The sequence below is a fragment of the Urocitellus parryii genome, chromosome 3, assembly GCF_045843805.1.
Source record: "Urocitellus parryii isolate mUroPar1 chromosome 3, mUroPar1.hap1, whole genome shotgun sequence".
Lineage (NCBI taxonomy): Eukaryota > Metazoa > Chordata > Mammalia > Rodentia > Sciuridae > Urocitellus > Urocitellus parryii.
This window is the reverse complement of record NC_135533.1, coordinates 198,819,260-198,829,919: the sequence shown is the minus strand read 5'-3', so window position 1 is coordinate 198,829,919 and position 10,660 is coordinate 198,819,260. Positions and strand designations below refer to the sequence as shown.

Below are 10,660 nucleotides of genomic sequence, written 5' to 3'. Positions count from 1 at the left end.
GAATTGTGGTTTCCAGGAAGAGGGTAAAGACTAGGAATGGACACAGGAAACGGGAGGCTGGAAGCATCTTGATCCAAGTGGTGGTTTCACCGTGGGAGTCCATGGAAGCTCTCCTTGAGCTTAAGATTAGTGCCCTACACACACTTCCTGTACTGCATAGGATTTACACCTTGATTAAAAAGAACCTCTCAGCTTAGGGCCAGCTCTCCTGAAAACTCTGGTCTGTGTCTCCTCCAGCTCCCCAGATAACTAAGCCTTTCATGCAATTGACCTCCAACCCTGCGACCCAACCACAGCCTCCCAGGAGGGTTCTTGGTGCCCACAAAGGCTTGCTCCTAGGCTGGGAGCTCAGCAAATGTTCATTGGTTCAATGAGTGAAGGGATTTCTGCCTAAGTCTAAAATGGTTTTTATAAGTTTGGGATACTGCTTTATGTGAAACTTTGATGGCATTTTTTTCTTTTATTTATTTGTATATAAACAATTAACAGAAAAGGCCTACAGACTCATTCCTTCTTGGACACTACACAGCATGGTCATGGGGGCCAGTGGTCTTGGTGTGCTGGCCTTGGACACGAAGGCCCAGAAAACTTAGAACCACAGCCGTCCGTGGTCCTAATCTTTAGTCACTCCAGGTCTTCACAGAACTTGTCGTCCAGACTGTTGGGCAGAACCTGGGTGTATTTTCTGTCTTTACATCCTCCTGTCTGCTCAGGGCTGGTGTGGGGTTCATACTGGTGTGGCTTCTGCATAGCAGTGATGACACATTCCACCTCATCCTCAGGGACCTCCCAGCTCTCTTGGTGAGGTCTGCGTCCACCCTCCTGAAACCACATGAGGACATCTTTGCCCCTCAGCCTTCACAGCAGGGATGGCAAAGGCTAACTTCTGCCATCCATCAATGTTAGTGTCAAATACTTGCAGAATGTGCTAGAACTTTTCAGGGATTGCTAGAGACATGACGGCGGCAGCATATAGGCCTCCTGTGGAAGAGTGAAGCTTTGTTTTGTTCTTTATTATAATAACATGAACACTCTGCCATGTCACTGAGCATTATTTGAAAACGGACTCTGGGTGTCTACAGAACATTGTGTGGACTCCGTGGAAGCTAGCATCCTTTCCCAGGTCACACTCTTGTGCACGGCAGGAGTGGGGCCTTCGTGGGCAGGAGCCCAGGTCACCTTTGTCAGTGCTGAGCAGTACCAGCTCCCCCTGTGCTGCTGCGGCTTTTTGGTGTTCTTAAAACAAGTTTTATTATGTGTATTTATAGTGAAATGCACAGTGCTTTAGTGTTTTGCAGTTTTTGAAAAGTTCACATATCCCTGTTACCTGGATTCCTAACAAATACAGATCATTTCCATGAGCCCCACAGTCACAATTGTTTAACTAGAAATTATGCAAAAAAAATTATTATAGGAGTTATCAGAGCTAATTTAACATTAAGAGTATTTTATCTATGCTATTTATTTTATATTTATTTTATTTTTTTAAATTTATTTTTATGCAGTGCTGAGGATCAAACCCAGTGCCTCACATGTAGGTGCTAGGCAAGAACTCTACCCCTGAGCTATAACCTCAGCCCCTGTATCTTAACTCTCTGCCCCATCAAAGAACTAGGAGAATCCGAGAACTGGGTCCTGGGGTGAACAGGAAGTTCCTCAAAACCTGGTATAAGCCCTTAGTATTAATTATTACATATTCAAACCCTGGGGCCATGTGTGACTCAGAATTCTGAATTTTTCAGATTTAGAAAGGTGGCATGGCACATAGACTATGCAGCATGCAATACCCTCGGCTGGGTCTGAGGTTAGACCTAAACACCAAACATACTCAGATTTCTGCAGGGAATTCACACTGAGGGTAACATGGGTTTGGGCACTAACCCATTGATTTTCAGAGCTTTGAGGATTTCTAGAATCACATCTAGAGGATTGTGAACCTGTGTTACTATAGTCAGCTCCTCCGACTTGGAGACTGCATCGTTTTCTTTGGAGCAGCCCATTTGGGTGCAGGAGGGACAGAGTTGGGCCTGGGACGAAGCCAGTTGGGGCAGCATGGAGGCCAGCAGTTGTGGCCCCTCGGCTGGCCTTTCTCAAGGCTGATTTGCCTAAAACTGAGCAGAACCCCCATTCCCCACCACCACACTGCAGACACCTTCAGGGCCTCTCCCAGCAGCCTCTTCAGGTTGATGGGAATGTCCTGATTCCCTGTGCGGGCTCCTCAGTGTGGCAGAGCATTCTCATTCCAAAAGTAACGTCCTAGGGAGGTAAGTAACAAGTACTGAAGCTGAGCTTTTTTTTTTTTTTTTTTTTAAAAAGGTGAAGTTTGAAGTTTCCAGTTTGCAGGGAGGATTCAGTTAATAGATTGAGCAGACTTTAACCAGCTTATCAATTGGCCAAGAGTTGCATTGCTGCTCCTCCATTCAGGGTAAATGGCCCTGCCAGACACAGTGGTATACACCTAGGATCCCAGCCACTGGGAAGACTGAGGCAGGAGGATCACAAGTTCAAGCCCAGCCTGGGCCACCTAGCAACACCCTGTCTCAAAAATTGAAAAGGGCTTTGGATGTAGTTTTGTTTGAGCATCCCCTGGATCCAAAATCCCCAGTACCCAAAAAATAAATAAAAACAGAAAAGAGAAAGAGATGCATCCAAAGGGACAGCCAGGAGAGGAGCTGTCCGTGGCTGGGAGGGCAATGAGAGCATCACTCAGTGGTGGTCTTGGGAGTGAGAATTGCTAGCACACTTCCTGCCTGGGCTTGAAGTCTCACCCTTCCAACTACAAGCTGTGTAACCTCAGGTAAATTACCCTCTCTGTGCATCATCAATAATACGAAGATAATAATAATCATGTCTATCCATAGAGTCAGTGAGGTTAAATGCTTTATCCATGTGAGCCACCTTTCATGGTGAAGAGGGAGGAAAGAGCCAGTTGAGAGAAGCATCCAGAAATGGTATCTTCACTGGGTGGGCTGGGCAGGGAGACCTGGGCCTTGTCCCACAGTGTCACCAGTGGTTGATATGCACTGGACAGGCTAGCAGGGGGTTGCTCAGGGTCTGCCCACACATTCCCCCTTCTGTGCTGAGCAGAATTCTCATCATGTCCAGGACACAAAGGGCTTAACTCATCTACAGACAGGAAGAGTCTGGCTTGGTGTTTTCAGGAAAGCTTCACACCCTCCCCAGCCATGCCACCTGCCAGCAGAATACCCCTCCTTTCCCAGGTGGTCATCCAGACCCAGTTAGATGTAAGGGAACCTGTTCTCAGAATGTGACTCTGCTACCCCATAGAGGCCAGATAGCTGCCATCACCCAGATTACCATCTCTGTTCAACTCTCACAGCCATGGTGTGGAAATCAACAAAGACCTCCCACACGAGAACGGGCTTGCTCTGGCTAGAGAGTCAGCGATCATTTGTGTCTGGCAGGGACTCCAAGGTAGGCAGAGGAGTGGGAGAGTTTATACTGGAGGAAAAGGAGGGTGTCAGGTGTCCCTGAGTGGATGCTATTAATATGGGGGATTCTGGAGGTGGGTTACCTAGAACTGGAGTGCCTCTGAGCCAGGTTAGGGGTGGCTTTCTCTGGTTGGTCCTGACCTGGAGAAGGAGATCAGAAAGAAAAAAAAAAAGAATTGGGGCAGCTGACAGCCATCGGCCAAGTCCTCACCCTACTGGGCTGATGCTGAGATGCTGTGGTTTGGTTTCCTGGGCTGGTTGTGCAGAGGTTGCATGTCATAGTTCTATTGTCAGGTGTGGTCTGGCTACTGTCCGTTTGTATATTCAGTCCCCCCAGTATCAGACAGTGTCGGCTAGGTTATTTTTTTCTAAGTAGAATGAGTCTCACCTGATGGGACAGCCCCAACTCTGCTTTGGCAATGAAATGTCTCTTTGTATTCCTCTCTCCTTGCCATTCTCCCAGAGTGTAAATGTGTCACTCCCACCTCTGGCTGAGTTGGTTCATTAGGCAGAAGGCAGAGCAGTGTCTGGTAAATAGAAACTGGCTGGGTCCAGGAGGAAAGCTTGGCCTGGGTATCCTTGGAGAGGACTGAGAGCAAAGGGAGAAAAGACAAGAAGTCAAAGAAGCACATCTTGGTGACCATCAGATAAACCCCTGAGTGACCTGAAGCCAAAATCCCTCTTCCAAGGGCCTTGCCTTGCCTAGAACACACCCGCCTTTCCATGCCCACGGAGCGGTGTGCTGGTTGATTGTAGCCCCTCACACCACCTCGCACACTGGGTTGGAAGCTCCTTGAAAAGGTTGTAAAAAAAAAATCTGGTGAAAGGCACAGGGACCAGAAGGTTTTATGGGAGAGTTCTGTAAAACCTTTGAATAAATGATTCATATTTAAATTAGTAAAAAAAAAAGGACAAGATTCTGTATTTATTTTGTGAGGCTTGCTTAGATTCAACAAGATGGCCATAGAGTACTGAAGGAAACTTTAGACCATCCATGAATATATATGCAAAGATTTGAAATAAAATATTAGTAAATCAAATGCTTCAGTTCCTAGAAGACTAATATACCTCAGCCCAACAGGTTTATTCTGATAACATAAGTTATTTAGTATTAGAAAAGAAAGGAGAAAAACAGTATGTTCAATAGACACTGAAGAGGCATTTCATAAAATGCCTACAATCTTGATCTTTGATCCCCTAAAATCTTGATTTTTTTTGAAAATTCTTAAAGAATAAAAATAGATTTGACCTTCCTTGACTTGGTGAAAGACATATTTCAGAAATGATTTAAGTCTGATAATAGTCAGTGATGAACCCGTAGGTGTTCTCTCATTTAAGTTAGGAATAAGATGCAGATGTTGCTATTATTGCTATTATTCAACTTTCTTCCAGAGAGATCCCAAGACAACAGAAATAATTGACAGGTATACATTCATACACAAAAGATTTTAAAAGGTAATTTTTATCCTTCTGTGAAAATATGATTTTCCACTTAAAAACCCTAAGACATGCATCTAAATATTTATTTTAAAAATCTAAATAAAAAATCATTCTCAATTGCTAAAAATTATATGTTTAAAGTGAGCTTATTTATGGAAGAAAACTTTAAAATTTTATTAGATCAAAGAATAAGTGGGGGCCAGGGTTGTGGCTCAGCGGTACAGCGCTCACCTAGCATTTGTGAGGCGCTGGTTCAATCCTCAGCACCATATAAAAATAAATGAAATAAAAGGTATTATGTCCAACTACAACTAAAAACATTTAAAAAAAAAAGAATAGTGAACTGATAAGCCAAGTCCCTGAAGGCTGAGCACTCAATAGTTAAATGAGTCAGATTGATGCCAATTCATCTGTAATTTGACAGAATCCCAATCAAAACACCAATGGGATTTTGAGAACTGTGGGAGAAGAGTGGCATGCTTCCAGGAAATGAGATCATATTAAAGACAAATGCACAAAAATAGCAAAGAAAAAAATTAAAGTAGAACAAAAAGAAAGGAGCCTGCCCTACTAGATAGGAAGAAAATCAAACTTTAAATTAAAAGGGTCATATTGATGCAGGAATTTAAAAAAAAAATCAGTGGAACAGAAATCACAAAGGGACCATGGTGGACATGTGTATTTCACGTCTGATAAGGGTACAACTTCCCGATCAGTGAAGAAGAGACTCTTGATGTTGAAACAACTGACTCTCCACTGGAGGGAAAATGAAAGATCTCTAATCCACACCATTCTCAAGTATAAATTTCATTCGGACTGAAAATGAATATGAAAATAAATATATATGAGTATTTAAACAATCCTCAAAATAGTGACAGCCTAATAGGACATGAAATATAGGAGACTCTAAGGAAAAGAAGAAATTTGATCACATGTGTGGGAAGCCACATGGAGTTACCACGCCTTCCAGTCCTGATGCACCACCGGGAATCGGAAAGAGCTACACTCACCTGTTCTTTTATAACTATACCCCTTTGCCCTGTTTGGGATAGAATGTTCCATGGAAACTCCCTTTGTGTGTCCCCTTCTCTTTCTCTGCCTTTGTGTGTGGCCTTCTTCGTTGCCACAGTCAACCAGCTGACAGCTGACATCATGAAGCTAGACTCAACCCCCTGAAACCTGACCCCTGGCCTCATTTGAATGGCTTCTCCTCAATAAAAGGGTTCAGCACCTGCTCACTGGCTTGCTCTCTTTTTGTGGACCCTTAAGGTCAGAGGAGCTGTCAAAGGACCCTAAAGAGAAAGGTATCTCTGTCTCTTGTGTGGTTATTTCGTGCAGCCCAGTTCACCTGGAGTGACCCTGAGTGTTTTAGTCTTGGGACGAGACACACATGAAAATTAAAATTTTCCAGTTGGCCAAAGACTCCATTAACAGACACAAATGGCATACTTGAAGAAAGCATTTATAACATGTTTAACAGGAAAGATTGATTATACTAATTAGACTGGAAGATCTCTACCAGATTAACAAGGAAATGATAAATACCTTCAGAAGACAAGACAACCCACAGAAAATGCAAATGACAAGCCTAAAAATGGAAAGATCATTTCATTAGTAATAAGAGAAATGCAGCTGAGCATGGTAATCCCAGCAACTCAGGAGATGAGGCGGGAGGGTTGCAAGTTTGAAGTCAACCTGAGCAACTTAGTGAGACCCCATCTCAAAAAAATCCTGGGGATGGAGCTCAGTAGTAGAGCATGCCAGGATTCAACCTCAGGACAAAAAAAGAAAAAAGAAAAGAAAAGAAAATGTAGATTTTAAAATAGGTCTCCATCTTAGATAAAAACCAAGTCCAATGAATGGATAAAGAAAATGTGGTATACATACACAATGGACATATTACTCAGCCTTAAAGAATGAAATTATGGCATTTGCTGGTAAATGGATGGAACTGGAGAATATTATGCTTAGTGAAATAAGCCAATCCTACAGAACCAAGGCTAAATGTTCTCTCTGATATGTAGATGCTAATTCGCAATAAGGGGGCATGGCTAGGAAAGAATAGAGGTACTTTGGATTAGATAGCAGGGAGTGAAGGGAGGGGGCAAGGAGGGGAGGAAGGATAATAGACTGAATCAGACATTATTATCCTATGTACTACACAACCAGTGTAACTCTACATCATGTACAACCAGAAGAACGAGAAGTTATACTCCATTTATGTGTGATGTGTCAAAATGCATTCTATGTTCATGTTTAACCAATTTGAATAAAAATGTAGTACAAGGATATCGGGGCTGGGATATAGCTCAGTTAGTAGAGTGCTTACTCTCCTCACATGCACAAGGCTCTGGGTTCAATCCCCAGCACCACAAAACAAAAATACAAAGATATTGGAAAATTGAATACAATAAATTGGTGTTTATAATGAATAAATTTATTTCTTCAAGTGATAAAAAACCAACTCTGAGGATATCAAGTATTAGGGTGTAGGGAAATAATCAGTTCTCTGCCCTCTTAGATTGACAGCACATTTTAGATAGCAATGTCTTTTAAAATAAGTAATGCCCGTAACTTGGACCCAGAAACCCACTTCTGGGAATCTAGCTGGCAAATATTTCATGTCACGCAGTGATGTTCACAGCACCATTGTTTATAACTGTTGTAAAAGAAAAAAAATTAGAACCATTTAATGTTCATTATTATGGGAATGTCTAAATAAAATATGACACATTCCTGCCTTGGAATTCCATGTACCCACCAATAAAAATGAGGTCAGTTCAGATGAATACAGAATTTAGTAAAAAGTAAAGAGTGTGATTGAAAAGCAAAGCACAATTCCAATTCTTTATTTGCACGTAGTGTGTATTTAAAGAACATATACACACAAACATCCTTGTGGGAGGTTCTGGTACTTTCACTTATTGTCCTCTTTGCTTCTATTATTCATGGATTTGATTTTAGTGAACATGATTACTTTTATCACTTTTAAAGAAACAAACAAAAAAACCCATAACTGGTAGGAATTGAATAGTAAAACCAAAGCATTTGTCTTTATAGGCTTTAAAATCTCAGGCCAGAATCAACCTCGTTTATTTGTGCGACAGGGTTAACAGCCAGAGCCCAGAAGGCAGGGAAAAAAATGTGGAGAGATTGAAAATTCAACACATCCCCTGTCCAGCCAGGTGGAATAGTCCATGGCATCCATGTGACCCTCTGGTTTTTGGCTTTTCCTGCTTGTCCTGGTGATGGGTGAGCCCAAGGAAATATGAACATCAGACAGATGCTCCTTGGCCGAGGGTTGTGCGGTGAGGAGTCCATCAGCAACTGGGCCCTGTCTGGGCAGCCGTGGGCTCACGGGTCCTTGTCCCTGAAGAGTGTGAGGTTGTGCTTCCGGATGTGTCCCAGCAGGACTTGCCCCCGCCGCTCCAGGGTCTGCAGGACCTGCTTCAGCCCCTGGGCTCCACCTTGGCTCTCCCAGAACACTGGGTCCATCTGCAACGACTTGAGCAGCAGATTCTGTAGGCAGCCTGATGCAAGAACCTGCACAGCAGACTCGGGAAACCTGCAGCAAAGTCCCCAGAACCCCACAATAGAAAGGGAAAGCAAAAGTGATCTCAGAAAGTTCCAGTGAAAGGCGAAGGCAGACTGTCAAAGTTGCACAGCTGGAGAAACCAGGCAAAGTTCCCAGGCCCGCTTCTGCCATCTCGTCCTCAGGGGATTTTTTGACCTGCTGTGCTGTGAAAGCACAGGGCAGATCTTCTAGATGGGGCCCATCCCACAGAGAAGCCTGGTGGATCAAGACTGCTCTCCTCTGCTCTGTTTGGCAAATGCAGAACCAGAATAAGCCCTGGGAGGACCCAGCTGCCTGCAAAGGGTGAGCAGGGAATATCAGGCCCCAGGCTAGCTCTCCCACCCACAGCAGGAGAAGAACTAGCCTTCCCAGACCCCAGTAGGGCCACAGGTTCTTCAGAAACAGGAGGATATCAGGGTGTACCCCTGTCAGCTTTCTCAGGGCTCCCCACTTAAAGCTCAGATCCAACAACTTTGGTCTGATGGACTGCGGCTTTCCGTGGTCCCACAGCCTGCAGCCCAACCCCTCAGATCCTCACCCGTCAATGCCTTCTAGCAGCCGAAAGTTCAGCTTGTCCTCAGGGTGCTGAAGGTGGCCGGCATTATCGATGTAGACCAGGTGAGATGGATTGCTGCTCCGAACCTGGCGGGGGCGGGGGAGACGATGGACACAGAGAGGTGGGTAAGGGTGCAGGATAGCTGGCACCTATGGACTGTCAGTCTTAAGGGGCTGGGGACCCTGAGCTGTCAGTCCCCACAATCCATCCTACTTGTCCAAATGGTCCCTGTGATTGAGTGCTTACTCTATAAGGGGTACTATGCTAAGTGCTTCCCAAACATGATCTCAATTAATCCTCCTAGCAACCCTAGGAGGAACACACTAGATTAGCCTCATTTAACAGAAGCAATAAAAAAAAAAAAGCAATTTGCACAAGATCACAGCTTATAAGTAGCCTGGCTGGTTCACACCTGGACCTAGAGAGTTAAGCCCCAGCACCACCTGCTCACGTACAAGACAAGGAACGGCTTCCTGTTTGCGGGGGCATGAGTGGGAGCTGGGAGGTGCAAAAGGGGCCTACTCCTCAGGTCATCATAAGAGATTGCACACGTGCATGCTCACACTACATACGTGTGTACACCTACACACCTACTTTGCCACCTGCACCTGAGCACCTGGCATCCCCTGAGCATGATTAAAAGCACAAGTGACTCACACCATTTATCCTCAGAAAGCACTGATCAGACTATTTCCAGAGGAGGAGAGCTTAGTGTCTCCAAACCCTTTTCCAAAGTACAACCAGCAACAAAATTCTTTAGTACCTTAAGAAAAATAAGGTGTGGTTAGGACTGGAAACCATCTCTTCTGGCTCCTACTCCCATGCACACACTCCATCCCCTGCATTATTCTTCAAAATGCCATGCTAATTCCCCACAATCCTCTCTAGCAACCTAAGCTTAAGTCAGGAGATTTTGTTTTCAGGACACCTGCTTCCTCGCTCTCTGCCTCTTCTCCAGTCCACTCAAAGACCTGTTCTCAAACTCCAGGAGCCCTCAGGGTTCTCTGGAGTTTCTCTGGGGCCGTGGAGTTCCACCTCCACCCCACCTCAGCCACACCCTAAAAGCTCCATTTGGTCAGATTTATGCATTCATTGCAGATTCCAGGAAATATACAGGCAAAGGGTTCTGCGGCTAAGAAGAACAGGATTGGGAAACTGAGACTCGCCAACAATGTCTTCCGCAAGAGACAGGAAGACCCAGGTCTGGAGTGACAAGGAGCTATTATGCGGTGGAGACATACCAGGATGTGGACCAGTCGCAGCTCTGCAGGGTTCCAGCATTTCTCTCGGAGTCTTTCTTCCACACAGGGGTCTGAGGGCTCAGGCTCGAAGCCACAGCAGTAGCGATCCAGGCGGTCATGAACCTGCAGGGACAGCCAGTCTCTGAAGGGGTGGCACAGTGCCTGCCTCCAGCAGGCCCAGCTCTGAGGCCACCTGGCCTGCCGTGCCCTCACGACACCAGGGCCTCTCTGGGGACCATCCTCAGTGGCTCTCTGGGCTGGTCAGCTCCATGGCTGACCTCCAGCTAGAAATGGAGCCTCCAATTTGCTGCTCTGGTCAGCTTGCTCTGTCCAACAGGAGCTGTTTGTTCATGGCTCAGTATGGATTGCACCCAATGCCCACTGCTCCACCTGCACC

General features: G+C 45.1%; 1 protein-coding gene and 1 pseudogene across 2 annotated transcripts in view; both read right to left on the bottom strand.

Annotated features, from left to right (window-relative positions):
* Positions 1-521: 521 nt before the first annotated feature.
* Positions 522-958, bottom strand: LOC144253818 (small ribosomal subunit protein uS13 pseudogene; annotated as a pseudogene).
* A 6,625-nt stretch (positions 959-7,583) lies between these two features.
* The window catches only part of Gask1a (golgi associated kinase 1A), a 56,011-nt gene continuing 52,934 nt past the window's right edge, over positions 7,584-10,660 (bottom strand). Inside the window, exons 3-5 of one of the 2 annotated variants that reach the window (XM_026408055.2) lie at positions 10,264-10,386; positions 9,005-9,108; positions 7,584-8,457 (exon numbers count right to left, since the gene is read on the bottom strand). In XM_026408055.2, coding sequence (XP_026263840.1) covers positions 8,247-8,457; positions 9,005-9,108; positions 10,264-10,386 — 438 coding nt within the window. In that variant the 3' untranslated portion in view covers positions 7,584-8,246. The remainder of the gene's footprint in view (positions 8,458-9,004; positions 9,109-10,263; positions 10,387-10,660) is intronic. The other variant, XM_026408057.2, reaches the window with a different exon arrangement.